General features: G+C 40.4%; 2 protein-coding genes and 1 long non-coding RNA gene across 25 annotated transcripts; 1 reads left to right on the top strand and 2 right to left on the bottom strand.

Annotated features, from left to right (window-relative positions):
• Positions 1 to 7,630: 7,630 nt before the first annotated feature.
• LOC100278212 (uncharacterized) lies at positions 7,631 to 10,833 on the top strand. The gene is made up of 9 exons (NM_001151561.1): positions 7,631 to 7,832; positions 7,932 to 7,994; positions 8,084 to 8,139; positions 8,842 to 8,935; positions 9,032 to 9,092; positions 9,735 to 9,816; positions 9,914 to 9,969; positions 10,165 to 10,228; positions 10,543 to 10,833. Exons 1-9 carry the CDS (start codon positions 7,686 to 7,688, stop codon positions 10,601 to 10,603), a joined length of 684 nt encoding a protein of 227 aa, NP_001145033.1. The 5' UTR covers positions 7,631 to 7,685; the 3' UTR covers positions 10,604 to 10,833.
• Positions 10,834 to 11,047: 214 nt separating this feature from the next.
• LOC103630033 (uncharacterized) lies at positions 11,048 to 14,544 on the bottom strand. The gene is made up of 3 exons (XR_002748578.1): positions 14,225 to 14,544; positions 11,777 to 11,892; positions 11,048 to 11,488 (listed from the first exon to the last, which is right to left on the bottom strand). It is a non-coding gene; the product is annotated as an uncharacterized lncRNA (long non-coding RNA).
• Positions 14,545 to 15,873: 1,329 nt separating this feature from the next.
• Positions 15,874 to 18,678, bottom strand: LOC103631410 (probable gamma-aminobutyrate transaminase 3, mitochondrial). Of its 23 annotated transcripts, none has more exons than XR_002262836.3 (8): positions 18,266 to 18,638; positions 17,923 to 18,006; positions 17,748 to 17,835; positions 17,582 to 17,672; positions 17,362 to 17,487; positions 17,074 to 17,189; positions 16,888 to 16,986; positions 15,874 to 16,252 (listed from the first exon to the last, which is right to left on the bottom strand). XR_002262836.3 is itself a non-coding variant. In XM_035960156.1 (6 exons), the coding sequence occupies exons 3-6, from the start codon at positions 17,681 to 17,683 to the stop codon at positions 16,912 to 16,914; spliced, it is 372 nt and encodes a 123-aa protein (XP_035816049.1). In that variant the 5' UTR covers positions 17,684 to 17,835; positions 17,923 to 18,073; positions 18,266 to 18,634; the 3' UTR covers positions 16,699 to 16,911. The 23 variants fall into 23 exon arrangements, 1 of the variants encoding a protein (XP_035816049.1); XR_004850303.1 differs by having other exon boundaries at positions 16,856 to 16,986; positions 17,923 to 18,073; positions 18,266 to 18,636; XR_004850299.1 differs by having other exon boundaries at positions 17,923 to 18,073; positions 18,266 to 18,635.
• Positions 18,679 to 19,039: the final 361 nt, after the last annotated feature.

Below are 19,039 nucleotides of genomic sequence, written 5' to 3'. Positions count from 1 at the left end.
CCAAGCAGCGGCAGCAACCTCCATGGCGCCCCTGCTTCCATCCCATAGCTGAGCGCCCTTGCTGTTCTCTTCAATGCCCCTTGGCTGTTCGACGGAATACCCGTGAGAAATAATGTGTTGTGCGCAGCCCCGTCCGTGATGTCGTCGACCCTCGGTGAGAACCCCGTTGTCCTCGCTGTTTTTCCGGCGTTTATGATGTTCAAGGAACTGTCATCAATAATGTTTTGTGTTATCGCAGCTAGTGATCGACGCCGCGCTTCGCGCTTTGCCCGTTCAACAAAACACCGAGCTGTGTGGACAACCTATGTGACTAGTCTCGGTTCGTCCAGGTTGTTCACTTGGTATTTTGTGGATTAATCTATTTAAGCTTTGGTCGATGTTGTGCATGTGTAAGAAAATGTATTTGTATGGATTGAAGTTCGTGGCGAGGGACTAGATAGGAATATATGCGATGTGTTGTTTGATGTGTGCGAATGTGCGATTTGTAGTTGTACAATTATATTTTAGTCGATGTGATGTACATTGGTGTTTGACTATATGTGGGTATAAAATGTTTTGGTTATATGCAGTGGCAAGGTCGCTTTCACGTTTTGGTAAACAAATGTGTCGTTCTTGTTTTATGTGATAAGTAAGTCTGGTAGTACAAGGGATGCGAGGATTTAATTAGTGCACGTAGGTGTGTGTGCCGTGGTGTGATATAGTAGTGGTGGCGTGAGATATTTATTTGAGGTGCGCGGGTATATGCCGTAATATGGTTATACTCGCGACGAGGAAGGATGTATGTATTGTGTAACACGACGTTTAGGTCGCTATTATATAATCGTGCGAAGGATGCTCGTGAGGGTTATGTGATTAAGGAGTGATGTAGTGGCAGGCGAGAAGTAAGTTTAATTTTCAAACGATTCGTGGGTAGTATCTCAGAGTTGTCATGATTTTTGTGGTATGGCAATGTGATGCTTCGCTTTGTCAATCATCACATTCCATGCCCCTTGGATAAATAAATGTCTTGTTGATCGATTAGAGGTCATATACGAGTGTTATCGCAGCCCAATAATTATTGGGGCAAGTAGCGTTCATGAGTCAATCCTTGTTAAAATTGAAGAACAATCTGATAACATATGCACCTAAGTGCTTTAGGTCCTTCAGTAGCAAGTAAGTCTTATGGAGTTTTATGCCAGACGTTAATGCCTCTATGTTAGACCTCCTAAAATATGGTGTTCTAAGTGACTTGTGTGTTGTCTTGTTTAAGTTGAGAAAAGGTTAAGAAACGTTAATTAACCTGCTCCCACCCATGTTTTGAGTTGCAATGTCTAAATGGGTTGCTAAGTCTTATGCTGTGATTAGCCAACTAATGTTGAGGAGTCAAATTCGTTAAGTGATTGTTATATATGTGTTGTCTCGGATTGCGATAATAATATGCAAGCCGACGTGTAGGATGTGTAGCGGCCTAGATTGTTACTCGGGCTAGCCGACTTGTTAGACGGCTTTGGTTAAGATTGTAGTCGCGATAGATTGCTTGTTGTGGTCTAAATGTGTATGGTTATGGTCACGAGTAAAAATCTGTAGTGCTCATGTGGTGTCTAAACTAAAATGCGGACTAGTGGATGAAAAGCGCTTAGATATAAGTATATGCCGGATTTGATGATTGTGGTGAATGCGTTTGTTAACTGAATGTGGTAATTTTAGTGCACTAAATGATTTGGATAAAATTTGTAAGTCTACTTGTTAGTCCTCATTTAATTAATTCAACTCTAACAATTGTCAAAGCGTTAGAACAATTCGAGCATCTAGAACGCCGCAATTCTTGAATTATATAGAAGCTGAAATGTATTGATTGCTGTTTTGGGCTGCACGTACTGTTTTCGGTGTGCTGTATGTTTGATGAAATAAATTATGTTTTCTGTAGATATGTGCTATATAAAAGTGGTAGGTAACTTTATTATCTTGCTGGTGTTAAAATTTGACAGCCATAGGTCTGACGGTTTAAGAGTTATGCTGTTCACAAATTCAGTAACTGAATCTGTCCAAATTCTGTACAGATTTCAGAAAATGTATTGTTTGCTCCATTTAATGTTGCAATCAGTTCATGGTCATTATAAGAAAGTTGTAGATGCTTTTCTGATCTTGCTTGTGTTAAAATTTCATAACTAAAGGCCTGACGGTTTAAGAGTTATGAAATTTACAAACTGATTGCTGTGTTCTGTCCTCCGTCAGAACAGATTTTGAAAACTGCGTTGTTTGATTCAGTTAAGCACAGAATCACTTCTTGGTGATTATAAAAGTTATGTAGTGCAATTGCCAAGCTTTCCAAAAGGTCTTGGACCACTATTTTTGGTGGTCTGAAGATTAAGTTATGGATGTTTGAAGTCTGAAGACTGAATCTGTCCAATTCTGGACAGCAAAGCCTTCTAGTGTATTTTATCCTTAGTTGACTATTGAGTCACCTTAAGATGTTTATAAATGATATGTAGACAATTTTATTACCTTTCCAGAAAGTCTAGGATCACCTTGTTTGGATGCCTGAATCTTCAGTTGTGAATTTTTGAAGTTGCAAGTCAGAATCTGTCCAAATCTGGACAGTGCTGCTGTAATTGCACTTTTTGACCTTGCTAACAGCTGAATCCTGTGGAGGTAAAAATACCAAAGTTGTAATTCACTTTTTAAGCTTTCCAGAAAGTCTTAATTGGCTATTTTTGGATTAATATTTGAAGAGTTATGATTAAAACTAGCGACTGCTGTATTGCTGTCCAAAAATTCTGCTAGTGCGCTTTTGATTGTTTAGTTCACCCTTCTCGCTAAAAATGTTTGGTTTGCTCTTAAGTAATGTAGACTTGCCATGGTTAAGCTAGAGATAACATATGTGCCATGTTTTTATACGTTTCTTTCTCTAGTTAATTGTGATGTATTATTGTGTTGCGTAAGTATCTAAAATGTCGTCGTCTTTTTAATGGTGTTAAGGATGAATGTCGATAACGTACGACTAGCTAGCGCGTGCGTATAGTCGTTGCAGTGTTTTACTAATTAATGCTTAGTTCGCTATCATGTGCTTGCAGTATCTTGTGATATTTTTCATTATATTCATACATATGCATCTTGCATCTCATTTAGGACCGAGAGACGATCATGCAAGTGATGTGGTGCCAACCACAAGGTGCAGTCGATGGACGACACAAGGAAGGATGGACTTAACCAGTGGATGCTCGCCAAGCGAGTACCTCCCCCAGCAAACACTATCTAAGTGTTAAATTAAAGGCAAGCCCCGGTTTTATGCATAACCGTTTATATATGCTATTTTACTACACTTAATGTTTGTAGGCTTGTACTGTGCACTTAAGTGTAGGAGTTGACTGAAACCCTAGTTGCATGAACTCAGGATTCCTGTTGAGATGGATACTAGTATGCTAGGTCGAGTAGCTGCTTTACTAATTAGGGATCTCGGTAGAAGTCGAGTGATTTTTCTAGCACTCGCGCGAGGTCAGGAATTGGTTGTATCCACTTTGATAACAGAATGGTGATGGTCTGTGGACACGGGTCCATGGGGACGCGTGGTCTACGAGAGGAAAATTGGAATAAGGATTAACGTGCGGATACCTGTGTCAAGCGTTTGAACGTACTAAACACATACCGAGAAATATGGTAAATCGGTAAGCCTAGTACCTGAGTGAACCTGCCCGCAGACATATCCCCTCACGCGACCTGAGACGAGGTCTCCCATTCCGGTTATGGTGGGTACAAGTGCGGCCACTGCACGACGGCCAGTCGGGGTCAGTGGGGCATTGTACGCAAAGGCGGTGAGCCCTGATCTGTTGCCAGGGAATCGATGGGGACGGTTGATGTGTGTGGGGACGGAGTGCCCCTACATGTCGTGTGTTTAGGTTTACCTTGCAAGGATAAAAACTCGATTCGAATCGTCTGCTTCTCGCAGCTAATGAGACTGCTTGATCCATTGTACTGCATTGAGTAATAAGTGGAAATGAGGTGACTGGCAAAAAGATATTGATTGATAAAATGTTTGATACCATGTCTGATTAGCTAGGTACACATCTAGTCTAAAGGATTCTACTAAAACTGAAAAGCTAAATTTTGTTTTTAGACTCAGCTAGTGCTTTTGGCAAACCAAACCCCTCAGCCAAACAGTTGCATGTCTAGAGGTAGAGGAGTAGACTCCTCACACCGGGTAAGTCTAGCTGAGTATTAGTATACTCAGCCTTGCTTGTGGCATAATTTTTGCAGGTACCCCTTAGGTTGAATTGGTTGATGGTGTGACTTGGCCTCCATCCCTGCCACCGGGATAGATGGTCGAGTGGGTTACTGTTTCCGCAGGAGAGGACCAGGAGGAGTAGCGTGGTCAGGCTTCGCCATGTTACTCGGTTTTCTCCATTAGTTATTTCCGCTGCATTAAAATTTAAGGTTATTATTTCTAAACTCCGACAATGTAATCACTAATGATATTTATTAAATTTGTGGTATTATGTTTTATTGTATTTCTCTGTGCCTCACCTTCGTGTGAGCTAGTGGTATTTGGTCCTGGTAAGTGGCTTTATCGGACTAGATCCGAGGGACTGACGAGTTATTCCTGTTTAAGTGTGTTGCTGCCCTTAAGGGTGCGACGTGGGCACTTAAGCTGGAATAATCCGGGCGGTTCCGCCACATCAGACGGGGAATCTCTTAGGGTTTGACATTTACTCTGTAGCACAAGAATAACAAGCATGCATAAGATGGTGATTGAAAACTATTGATACAACATTAACAACTCGGCTAAGCAAATGCATTTATAGCAACAAACACTTGCATGTGCATTTTCTAGAATGATCGAAAATACATATTTGACTACAAGAATGTAAAACTACATCTAGACACAGAAAATCAAGAATTGACTGTTCATTTCCTGACAGTAGTAGCAAGCATTGCGACTTTGGAGAAAGAAGCAATTACCCATGGAAGCATCTTTGCATTTTCTTGGTTCCATTCTGGGAATGTTGCCTCGTATTTTTGCACTTTCTCTTGAAAAAACGTATATATATTCAATAACCTGCATTAGAAAGGATGACGCGAAGGGATAATGTATTAGTCAACTGAGAAAATTACTTCGATAAAACATGAAACATGTCGAAACCTTACCTCCAAGAGAAATGTTGCTTTGTCTCACTTTTGATAATTGTTTGGCAACAACTCCCTAAGTATCTGAAACATGTAGAAGTGACGTGGAGCAAAATAAAAACATAATATGTAATGTGGTCAAAACTTATTTGTGAGCTTATAATCTATGGTTTTTCTTATGGATTGAACTCGCTACAGTCATTAATACGCAAACTCCCATGATTAACAACATGGCAACAAAAATATCAATGCCAAAAGAGAGCATAAGCTATCAGCATCTCCAAACCAAAAGGGGTCGAACCACTAACCCCAACATATATTATCGTGCCATCTCTTGCCTTAGCTAGAAAGAAACAAGAGAACAACCAATACAGGAATCACACATGATAGATTCGACATGAGATCTCACATTTGGGCATCTAGTGTTCCTCCTGGTCGCGTCCCCGGCTGCCGCATCCTCGGATCCGCCATTGCTTGTTCCAGTCGTGTGGTTGTTCATCTCACCAACCACAACGAGCATACCGCCCTAGGAGCCAAGACCACCACATGGAAGCAGTCGCAGGGACTGGCGACGCAGATTGGTCTTCTCAACCACCATGAGAGGACACTTCTCCCCGCCCGAGCAGCATCGATGGGGGAGATGAGGAGCTTTCCTGCGATCTCGGCGCTCGCAGTGGTTGTGGTTCCGCCATTGGTTCCGTTGGCTGGTAAAGGCATAGGCGACCGACGACCGTGGTGGAGGATGTGGAGGCGGCCTCATCCTAAACGATCGTGGTGCCGATTGCAGGTGGGAGAGGCTCGGAGCCACGATTGAGGATTGAAGGATTGATTGGTGAGTAGCGTTGGGGATGATCCACTAAAGAATGACCGTTAGATGTGTTTGATTAAGAGAGAGTAGATAAATGAAATGATTCAGGACATTGCTTTTTATTAGCGGGCTTTGTCTGGGGTTAAAACGTTGAGTGGATTTAGTAGGGGCATGACTACGTGGGACACGGTTTATAGGGTGCACTTAGTTTTGTTCGAACTTGTGGGTTTAAGGAGTAGAGATGTAAGCTAGCCGTAGTAAAAAGCTAGCCGAACAAATGACAAATTACCTTTCTACATGACTGAGTGTTCAATTAGCGTTTTGCTATACCTAACTTATATCTACAGTAACGTGCGAAAGAGGAGATAGCTATCAGTAGTCGTTGTGTATGTAAAAAGGTTAGCCGACCACTTGAGCATGCGACTCCTCTCTCTCGTGCTCAGTGTTGGATTCAGAAATAGGCTAAAGAAAGGCTGATTTTCTAGTGACCAATGACGGATACAACATAAGCTAGTAAGGGCCTCTTTTTTCTCTCTTCTTCCCCCTCGCTTATCTTATACCCTTGACCTCTTTCTCTCTTTCTCCAATATAGTGATGCTCATTTTTCTCTCTCTTCCTCCTCCTCCCTTCTCCTTTATCTTCCAACTCTTTATCTAATTAAGTTTTAGGGATGATGGCTAGAGCCCCTTAGATCCTCCTGCTCATGCTATCTCTGGCCTTACTCATCTCATCCCTTATTTCAAACTATATTATGTAAAGAGTTCAGTCTACAATATAAAAATGTGTTTTGCACGATCATATGCATGGTTCGCTGGGCATGGGTTTATTATAACCCTAACCCACAAACTCTCTATTAAAATTAGCGATTACATGTATGTGGCCTTGATAGCAACTATAATTTGTGTTGTCGATAAGCCCTAAGACTGTCTTCAATAGATAAGGTAAAATAGGGGACGCGAAATTGTAGATGACACTGTTTGTAGAGTATACTTTGAAATAGGAGATGAGATAGGGAATCAGCTGAAGATAGCCTAAAAGATGTTACATAAATTTATGGTTACATAGAATAAAGAGAAAAAAGAAACAAGCGACTCAAAAGTAACCGAGTGGAAGTAGTCTACTTACGGACTTCAAGATACTTATTGAAAGGTAGAGATAAAGAAGTATTAAATGTACAACTTATATTATAATAGAATTATTATATGATTAAACGTTTAGTTGGATATTATAAAACCTACTATGACCTATATTATCAATCTTGCTACGAAGACACTGGAATTTGATTCATAGTTCTAAGGTGATAAACTTATTACCCTTCTTTTCTTTTTTTAGAACAAACTTTTCGTTCTTGTTGTTTCAAGTTTCATTATATATTGGGCTGAAACATGGAATCCAGTCACCTATATAATAAGGGAGTGTTTGAATACACTAGAGTTAATAGTTAGTTGGCTAAAAATTGCTAATAGAATTAGCTAGCTAACTATTAGCTAATTTGCTAAAATAGCTAATAAATAAAATATTAGGTAGACTGTTTGAATGACTTAATTTTAACAACTAACTATTAAATCCGATGCATTTAAACACTCCTTAATATCCATAGGTTGGGCTGAAACTTGGAGGCCCAAACGGACAGGGCCACGCACCATTTTGGTCAAAGAAGGCCCAACATGTCTCGCCAGCCAGATCTGAGGCTCCAAAGTCCAAACCAACCCATCCATCTCCATTCATCCGTCTTGACAGCTCCACTCCTAACTCCAGCGACCACCGCGTCCCCACCATGGCCGCTCGCCGGAGCACTAGCCCCGCCCGGCACGGCGTCCTCCCCGCCCTCCTTCTCATCCTATGCTCGTCCCTCCCTTCCCTCGCCGCCGCATACCGCCCAGGCGACATCGTCCCGATGCTCCGCTCGGGCCAGTACCACGGCGTAATCTAATCAACATCAACCATTACCCAAGGCAGCAAGTATGGAGTTATTTCGGTTCGTTTATGTCTGATCTGTGCGTTTTTTTGGGTGGTTTTGCAGTCGAGGTCGGTGTGGTTCGACGTGGTGGGGCGCCATTGCCCGGCCTTCGCGGTCAACCGGGAGGTGAGACTTTTTTTTGGGAACAGATCGAAGGTTCCCTCTCTGGTTCTTCTTGTAGGAAGGTTGGTGATTTGATTGAGGTTTTTGTGCAGGTGCTGATGCCGATCCCAAAGCCTACGGGGTTCACTGGTGCTGATCCGTACAAGATGTGAGTAACATCCCTCTAGACATGTCTAAATTATGCATTAGTATAATACAATACTTAATGTGATCGTGTGAATTCTTCAGTTTTATCAGGGCTATTTAGGTGTTGCCAAGTTGACTAGTAGTTTCTAAAAAATACAAGATTCTAGAACTGTTAGATGTACAAGTGCTTTTTCTCTGGATGAGAAATGACGTTCAACCTTGTTCTTTCTCTAAGATAGCATATCTGTAAATGTGCTGTGCCTGTGAGTTAATCACATAAGTGTTTAGGTCTTTCTACCTCATGATTATTTTGATTATGGAGGATTTAAATCCTGGAATTAATTAGCAAGACATTACTGGATGATGTGATAGGAAGGATTTGCAATATATAACTATACCTTATGAAACATCCATCCAATGCAAAGGCCCATAATGGTTATGGCTGTAACTCCCCTGGAATTGCACATTCTAGAACTTGCCATGTTCTAGAGAAAATCTGTAATATTCCTCTGAGTATGATATGATGCTCATTTTGAGGCGGACATGTATTAAGGATTATATTATGCACTGCACTTATCTTCAAATGGACTGAATTTGATCAGCGAAATAACAATGACTGAATATGATAATGTTGCACCACTTTGTATGCTTTTTACTCAATTATTGTTTTTTTATGAGGCTATCTTTGCAGAAGTATGTTTGTCTTACCTTTATGACTCTGCAGAACATTTCAAATTGGACATGAAAAGTTCCATGTTCCTTGGCTTTATGTTATAAATCGCAAAACCTCTGAAGTTCCACTGATCGATTTCCATTTGGTGAGGGATATGGTCGTTGCTTGGCTTTTTGTTTACACAATCCTAGTGGGTCTTTTGGTTTCTTTTGTTTAATAGCATTTGCTGTGGATTTCACAGAAGTACTCTGGAAATGATATACTTGGGGTGACAGCTAAAGTTGTGGACATGCCTCACCACTGTATGTAATGTACTGTCTGTCCTTATTACATTTATTTTTTTGTTCATGTCATTATATTCCTTTTAGATTTTTAGGCCCCTTCAGAATGAAGGAATTTTTCCTGTTTCCTACACTTTTCCTGTGAAAAATGAACTGTTTCCTGTCGAATTACTGTATAATTGAGAAATTTCTGCATTCCCAAGATCATCTGCTAAAATTATGTCTAGGTTCTAGATCTGCTAACTAAAAAGCTAGAGCTTACATCATTGTCATGTGTTGCTGTCTTTGAAAACTTATTACCATGTAGAGTTATCTTTGACTACTGTTAACCTGTTGTGTGTGCTAGCATATTTGAAAATATTCACTAAACACACGTACATGATTTCTCTGTCAATCAAGAATATGATTGGCTTGTTTTAACAATTCCTGAGCCTTATGATGTCTACTGCACATGTTTTAAACTCCAATATGCTATAGACATGTCACCTTCCAAAGCTTGCAAACATCATAATGGAATGCATCATCTTGTTTACTATACTTTTTCCCTCTCTTTCCCCTTTGTTCTATGTGAGCAGTAAATTTTATATTAAGATATTATGATATAAACATGTCTTACATGGCCGATCTAGTACCCTAGCCACTGACCATTTAATTCACTGGCAGACGTGGAAGTTCATCCTGACATAAAGAAGAATTTCTGGGATCCACAGAATTGGCCAAAATACGTTCTTGTTAGATATACATGGTATAAATTTTATCTGCCCTATTTGTGAATGAGTAACCTTCTGCAGTAAACATTACCATCTTTGAAGAATACTATTAACACTTGAATTCATGTTCAGGGAGGAGCAATCAGAGATAGATGTTACTGGAGGATTTTATGTGTTATTTGGATCCGGTGAGTTCATTGGCTCATTCAGTGATTCAGATAGCTTTTTGTGTATTTTAAGCTCTTAATCTGTGTTGCTTTTAGTTTCTCTCTTGCCTTTGGAATCGGAGCATACCGTATCCCATGGACAAGTGACCAAACAATTTATGTTGTTGTTTGTTTTGATATCTCAGATCCTAATTACTATAGCATTCACACATGCAGGGCTTGTTTTGTCCTTCATTCTTGCAATATATGTCCTACAGTCATCTCAAGAGAAGTTGACAAGGTACAACGCTGGCACATTTAATTTGTTTATGGGATTATAATAATGTGAATAATAAGTTATTGTGATTTGAACTAAATGCTGGAGATTTGTATCCAACATCTCCCTGCTCAAATAATCTCTTATGTAAAACTACTTAAAGAGTTGGGCAGATATAAGCAAGGTTTGAAAACAGTAGCTAGTTTGATTAAAATTAACTCCATTGTGATCTTCCATTTTTGTCATGTTTTCTGAGCAAAGAACTTGATTCTGTTGGACGCAAAAACTTGATGAAAATGCAGGTGTTGATATTGATTCCGTGCCATGCTGCCTTGCAGGTTTGTGCGAGAAGCAGTTGCAGATAGTAGCCTCCCAGATGGAGTTGCAAAGGTCGAGTGATGACCTGTCTACGATGAGCTGTCTTATTACCCACTAATTTCTACACTGATCAGAACCTCAAGTTTTTTAACAGTCAACTTTCTTAGCTGCGGAACGAGTAATACAACAGAGTAGCATACATATGAAGAGCTAGTGGTTTATTTGATTCTCTTGTGCATGCTCTTAAACCAACTTTGCTTATATGGTGGAAGTGCATAATTTCATTTCCAGGCAGGAGTTTTGGTGCTTGCTATCTCAACTGTGAGAATTTGGGACTGAATAGGTTTATTGTTTGCATGGTTTTAAAGACGGCTAGGGAGAACTAGGCGCCCAACCACGGTCTGGGCGTCGCCTTACTAGTCAACACATACAAACTGTAGCTATAAACATTTTGTATAACAAGAAAATAAAACCAGGCAACCAGCAGCTCATAAACTATAAATCAACACAATAGTGGATCTAAAATATCGATAAAGTAGTCTCTAATGGAATAATACAAAATATAAAGCAACACAATATCTAATCTGACATAGACAGTTTCTAATAGTATAATTAATAGTAACTAGCTGCTAATGTAGCAAATATGCTAATATATTCTAGTAATAGCTACTCTCCCATCTTTCAAATCATCATCGAACTCTTCTGAGATATTGGGTGCCTCCCATTCTTCACTATCATTGATAGCACCAGGTTCATCTCCACAATCTATGATTTTTGCATTATCATGTGGATCATTTTCATCTTTCTCTTCAACCTCTACCACATTTTGTGCAGCAATAGAATTTCTTCTTGAAAACACATTGTGGCCTTCTCTTGGAAAGTTTCGGCCACAAAATGCTTCTGATGCTCCAATGACATTATCCACGAGGTCCTATGTAAGGTCACACCTACGCCCAACTTCAGTGCCTACATGCAAAGAGTTAGCCAACTCATTATACCAGTTGAAGTTTTCATGAACCAATGTATCAAAAGTTTTTATTCTTCTTCTGGCGTAGTTTTTGGAATCTAGCTTTTATCTTCCGGTTGTTAGAAATAAAAACGATAGAATTCAACCTCTTATGCAACAATCAATTTCTTTTCTTTGTATGGATCTACAAAATCAGAAAATATTTAATTACTAATTTCTAAAATATTGGTTACAAAAGTAGCCAAGTAGTTGGATCAGAACTTGAGGAGTCACATATAGTAACTTACAAATACAAAGGTACTTCGATCGCGTTCCCAACCTAATGATGACGCACAAAGCACCAAACGTCTAGCAAATCTTTGTAACTCAATAGCACGACCACCATAAGAACGCCACCACTCAACTGCAATAATAACAAATTAACAAGCCAATAGAAGCAACTACTTGCTAGAATTAACAACAACACTACTAGCAGCACTGCAACAACCAACTTGCTGTAATTACAGTAACACTGCACCAACCAACTTGCTAGAATTATAGCAGCACTGCAGCAGCCAACTTACTACAATTACAGCAACACAACAACAGCCAGCCAACTTGTAGGAATGTGCATCAATGCAACAACCAACTTGAATTACAATAGCAGTTAACAACACTTATGAGAGGTCATAGTTTGAAGGTTATATTTGGCCATCTTATTTGAAAAAGCTACTCCTCTAAGATACTCATAATGCAGTGCTAGAGAATTGATCTTGTCTCTTGTTTCTTCATCATCTACCATTCTTGCAAGCACATCAAGAAAGTAATCTCTTAGCTGCCCAACGGTAGCATCATCATCATTTCTTATGAGTGGATGTAACTTTTCTGGGTTCAAATACATTACCGCCCCATACATTGGGTGATCCATTTGTTTTCTCCCAACACCATTCAATTATAGTCATGATTTTCTTGAGAAAACTCTTTTTGCTTTGGACAACAAAACTTTGATTGATCTTTTCATTTGCACATTTCATCAATGCTTGGACCTCCGGCATAGCTGGCCTCTCATCTCCATCTACCACCCTAAGTACAATAAGTAGTGGTCCTGAGGCTCTAAGACAATCTTCTACTGAATTCCAAAACTGTGTGGAGAAGACAATGATATACACATTCAATCCAACACTAGTCTTTACCAATCTATTATCAGTCCAAATAGTACTTCCAAATAAAGACTTCAAAGCATCCTTGTGCTTGTACAAGCTATTCAATGTGAGAAAGGAAGTAGCAAAATGAGTGGCATAATGCCTCACAAGATTAGCCCCACCAGTTTTCTCATGGCAGCAAGGATTCTCCCATGTCTATACATGAAAGTTGTCACACGCCTTGCACGTGCAATTGGTTTCTTGAATTCCTTCAAGTTTTCTATGTCCTCCAACATTAGATCCAAGAAATGTGCAGCACATAGACTCCAAAATAATGTAGGAATCCATTTCATTAGAAGCTTGCCTACAACCTTGTAATTGGCACCATTATCAGTAACAACTTGTACCACCTTGTCTCTCCCAATCTCATCAACTTTTTTCTCTAGCAAATCAACAAGCATGTATGATTCATGTACTTCACTTAATGCATCAATTGACTCTAAAAAGTAAGTGCCCTTAGGGCTGTTCACTAAGAAGTTAATAAGATGGTGTCCATCCTATCAGACCATCCATCGGACATGAGTGTGCAACCATAGTATTTTCATGCATGCTCATGTTCCTCCCTCGTTGTATTTGTTGACTTCATAGTCTCTTGAAGCAATGACTCGCATAATTGGTAAGGTGTTGGAAGCTTATAACCTGAACCAAACTATGTTTTGGTCCCAATTGCAATCTAAAAATGACTAACTACTGTAGCATTGAAAGGTACACCACAGTCATAGAAGAATAAAGCCCATTGCATGTCCACATAGTGTTTGTCCTCCCTACTTTTTGTACTAGCCAAGACTGTGAGCTGATAAGATCCTGAAAGTCTCTCATCCACCACATCCTCTGGTTTTCTCCGCAACATATCAACTATGGACTTGGATGTCTTTGGTTGTGCTTTATTACTTGCCTTGAATTGCAAGATTGATTGTCTTTTTGTCTGTTGTACTAGAACTGGGCTTAACCTGCACCTTGGATGCTTGAGACTCCACAACAGATGCATCATTCTCCCCATCTGCTACTGTCACCTCCACCACTTCATCAGCTTCTTCATCTTCATCTAGAAACATTGGTATTTTTCCTCTTGTTTGCCTCCAAATAACTTGTCATCTCCTTCCTTAATCCACTGCTAGCCTCAAACATAACTTTGCATCTCCATATGCCTCTGCCAAATGTTGATTTAACCTCTTTATCCCTCCACTAATAACCTGACCACATAGGGTGCATTCCACCTTATCTTTGTTTTGAAGATCTGACCAAAATCCATACTTCCACCCTGAACTAGCAGACTTCCGTGGCTTCTGGTTTGGATCGTTCTTCGGGTTACTCACCAGCCACAGAAGATGGAGCTTCATTTAGAGAAGACATTGTGTTGTCGCTACTCGCTACACAGTCTTGACAGAAACCTGAAAACTAGGGTACTCGCTGCACGATGTGCACAGAAACCTAAAACCAGGGTACTCGTTGCACGATGTTCACAGAAACCTGAAACCAGGGGAAGCATGGGAGGAGGAACACCATTCTTGAATCTTGATAGAAACCTGAGAGAAAGCAAGGAGGAGGACCTACCAGGGAGGACCTGACGCCGTGCAGGGAGGGGCATGCAGGGAACTGCCGCGCACACAAGGAGGAGGAGGAGCCACACGCATAGGAGCCGCGCGCGCACAGGGAGCAGCTGCCGCGCGTACAGTTAGAGCAGCTGCCGTGTAGGGAGAAGCAGCCGGCATAGAGGGAGGAGTAGCCACGCGCACACAGGAAGGGGATGCCGCGCGTGCAGGAGGTGGTGTCGCCGCTGTAGGTGTCGTCCAGGAAAAGTCAAACCGTCAAGGTGATCAATTTCTATATTTTTTTATCTATTCCCCTATGTTTCCTACTTTTATTATTTGTTCCCGCACCAAAACGCGCGCCAATTTGGGCTATGCTCGCGTGCGGCAAGTAGAGCCAACAACCCAAGGTCAGGCGTCACCTAGGCCGATTTTTTGCATTTTGGCTCTTCCTCGGAAAAAAATCACGTTTGGACCCTAGAAAATTTTAATGTCATTTTTGAACCCTTTGCTCGGCGCCATAGCCTATGGCGCCGAGGTAACACAGCTCGGCGCCATAGGCTATGGCGTCGAGGTATGTGCTGCGCTGGCACGAACGGATGTCGTGGCGTTGACGTGGCATCGAGCTCGGCGCCATAGATCTTGGCGCCGAGCTCAATTTTGTACACAAAGGTTGTCTAGCTCAGTTGGTAAATCATGAGGCTCTTAACCTTGTGGTTGTGGGTTTGAGTCCCACAGTGGGTGTTTTAATACTTTTTGTCTTTGTCACTGATTTGTTTTTTTTTGTCCAGATTTTTCTGATTTGTCCGTCCAGATTTATTTCTCATCTAGATTTTTTTTGCAGTTTAATACAGTTTACCTCGCATGTGAATAACTTAAACCTTCCTTTTGAGCCGGAAATAATAAACAACCAAATGAGTTATCAAAGATATTATTGTTTTTCTAGTGATTTAATGCATAAGTTCTGCACTTCTAACTTTAAATTTGAGACTAGTGTACTTGAAGGGTTCTGCATTTTTTGTCTGAGTTATCTTCTGACCTTGGGAACCTACCCTTGTTTCCTTTTAATTTAACCACAGGAGACTGCACTAAAGTTTAATGAACATGAGTATAGTGGTTGTATTACTGCTCGAGTCATGCAATTGAATTTAGTTGGTTTAATCCAATTGCTATATGCCATGCATAATTAAAAACAATCACTTGTCCACCGTCCTGAATCTATAAAGAAATATAGCACCAATATCAAATTAAATTCAATCTGGCGACAAGAGTTCAAGACCTGTTATCAGCACATAACACTTCTATGGTGCTTTTTATGGAGATAGACTCACTACACGATGGTTCACTTACAGCGACCTACGGTTGGTTGCTAAAACGGCCTTCAGCGACCTACGGTTGGTCGCTAAAAACTTTTAGCGACCCATAAGGATGGTCGCTGTAAGTGCCGTCGCTAAAGGCTTTAACGACCGACATCTCTTTAGCGACCGACCGTCCATTGCTAATATTGTATATTTAGCGACCAACTGTGGGTTGTTGTACTATAGATTTAGCAACCAATCGTGAGTCGTTATACTATACATTTAGCAACCAACAGAAAGTTGCCCCTAGTTATAGTCGTTAATAATGATAATATACCATTAATTGGCATTAACAACTGTTATATATACAAAAGCATCACAAATCACCAATTTTTATACACATAATCACATAGATATACAAATTTAATTAGTATTGCACAATGATAGATCCACATACATAAACCATCAACAGACACCACAACAAAATCATTCACAAAACCTACACATGTTATTATGTTTTGCACATATTTGCAAACACTTTACAAAATCATTCACAAAAGTACTAACGCTTTAAGTGATTCGCAAAAGCCTTCACAAAAGCACTCCAACTTCTTGTATCCTCTTGTTTTAAGGCACAAGCTTGTAGGGGTTGTGATGTCGCCACTTACTTGATGCTAACAAGACATTTCCTTCACCAAAGCCATCTTCAACACTTCGCCCATAAAAAAGATCAATTATCATTTTCAATTGCATGTCTGCAAGACAAGTGATAATTGCAATAAGTAAATTATAATCTACATTTATATAATCTAGACTACCAAACAGCTACATATAGACAAATAGTAGACTACCAAACAGCTACATCTATCCTCCACAAGCCGGTCAGGTAATCCTCAAGGACATGGCCAGTGACCCCCAACCCTAAGGGGAGCGATGGCCCCAGGCGGTCAGGTAGCAGGCGCCCAGCTGATCACCTTTCAAAGGGAATAACATCCCTAGGTGGCGTATCTGTATGGAGGAGCAACCAATGTATCCTATTATTTCTATTCATCATTACATCTATTAAGTTGTTTATTTAGTCTATGACTGAACAGTAACGAAAATAAAAGCAAAATGGTAAGAACACTAAACATGGTACATGACTGAACTGAACATCATGATCCAACAAAAGTAACAATTCGCAATGAAGGATCCGACTATGGCTCTACACTATACCAATTACCACAAAGCCAAGGGTATGCTACTCTGATTAAGCAGATGCATTCCTTATTGCTCCATATCAAGAAACAACTGTCGCTATGCAACCGACTACAAGGTTCCAGCCCAGCACTTTACTGAAATAAAGTTTGAAAATATACTGTATATTGGACACTGCCATCACCATCCTCACCGTCGTTACAACCAGCAGCATCGGCTAATTCTTCCTGGATTTCAGTTCTCCAATCCGTTCCTCTGTAGCCTTTAGAGCATCGCCGAATTTGCTTATGATCTAAGAGGGCAATCAGGCTTCTGTCAGTCTCATGATGGTTAGATGATTGTATCAGTAAGGCAAAAAGTGACTGTAAAATGGTCTTACTTCTTCGACTTCATTGGGAGTCATGATCAGCGGGGGTGACAGCATGATGCTGTCCCCAGCCACCCTGATGAGCATCCCACGCTTCTCGCACTCCGTGCCAAATATCGAACCAACACCTGGAGTTACCAGTCGTAATAAAATCAATATACTGTCACCATTAATCAACTCGGCAAGGTTTCTTCTAACTCTGGGGATAGTGACGAATTTTGCCTCGACATGCTACGCTAATTCATAACATTAAGTTAACTCTTCAGAGAACAATTTTGGGCCGCCTTAAAGTTGGATTACTTCTGAAATGTTTGAAAAGGGGACATGAGATCAATAAAACAATGAACCCCATTCAGCTGGAAATGGATCATTTGGAGATTTGTTGTCGACAAATTCAGTTCCAAGTATCAGTCCCAGACCGCGTATCTGTATGGAGGAGCAACCAATGTATCAGTATAAACAAGAAGAAAGGATCCTCTGAAGTATGTAAAAGTAAGAATTTTCTCATTTAGATGTGCACCTCCCCAACAATTGGGCTGCCTGAGAAGGCCTTGATTCCCTCCTGGAACCTTGGAGCAATTTTGTTAACGTGTTCTACAATATTCCTTTCCCTAACGGCCATTATATGAAGGATTAATCAGACACATATATGCAGAATAGATTTACCATGATGGGATTAGATTTACCAAGTTTATTGCTCTGAGAATAAATTACATCCGTTATTTCTGGGCTAACGAGAATTGCTCCAATTGGCATATATGCAGAAGAAAGAGCCTATTAGGGGGAAAAGTGCATTAAGTTCACCATTAATTTTATAAAGAAGTTCTCTTGTAATTAATAAGTATTTTATATTGAACTAACCTTGGCTATGGAAACAAGATCTGGTTTAATATTATACATATCACATCCAAACATTGTCCCTAGTCTTCCAAATGCAGTAATGACCTAAAACAAGATGTTGACTTAGTAAATTCTCGACCTCTCCTCCACGAACAAGCCGTGACGCAGAGACCTAATGGAATCACATAAGAAGCAGAACAATATGCCACTAGTTGAAGAAACAATCAAATCGAACCAAAGTGGAGATCTTTACAAATTAATTCGAGATAATAACTAGGCAAACCACTATACCATAGTTTCATTCAATAGGATGGGAGAGCAGGCGATTCGAGCTGTTGATTGGGAATCTCAACGAGCTGCTCACCTGCAGATTGGAATTGGATCGATGGATGGACCGCGGACGCCCGCACGCCGATTGAATCTCCTCCTCCTTGGGCGGCTGCTAACTGGGTTGGGATGGGACAGGAGCCTTCCTCGCCACAGCCGCCGTGCCGTGCTGCTCCTCTTCTCCGAGACGCTGGGAGCCCTGATTGGAGACGTCTGGAAGACGGGAGGCGGAGAGGTATGACGTGACGGAGTTTCGTCGTCGAACTCCACCGGCGCGCTGAACCTTCAGCTCGGCCTGCAGGAGGACGCTGGGAGCTTCGGCTGTGGCGGGGCAGGAACGCGCTCGCGACAACAAACGGCGGCTGCCAGGGAGAGTGGCGCGCCTAGGTTTAGGTGGCGACCGGTTAGGGTTAGGGGAGTGCGGCTGAGCTTTAATGGGCCGATTTGGTTAGGTTTTGTTTTTTTTCTTTTTTATTTCCTTTTCTAAATTTGAAATATATTTTTAAATAACCCTAATATTTATAGTAATTAAACCAAAATTATTTATAAATAAAATATTAATTTTTGGGCTAATAATTATTATATTTTTTATTTACTAGGATTTTCATTTAAGAAAAAATGTTATTCAATAACAAAAATCAATCATGCGCAATAAAAAAATTATTCCAAATGCAAATACATAACAAACACTTAAAAGAAAATTCATTACCATAAATATCATTAATAACTAAATGCATTATTTTTATTTTATGATTTTTATGGTGTTACAGTTTTCTTTTCCATAATTCTTTTTTTCTTTTCTACAATTCTT

This window comes from Zea mays, chromosome 6 (genome assembly GCF_902167145.1).
Source record: "Zea mays cultivar B73 chromosome 6, Zm-B73-REFERENCE-NAM-5.0, whole genome shotgun sequence".
Taxonomy (NCBI): Eukaryota; Viridiplantae; Streptophyta; class Magnoliopsida; order Poales; family Poaceae; genus Zea; species Zea mays.
This window is presented reverse-complemented; position numbering and strand designations above follow the sequence as displayed.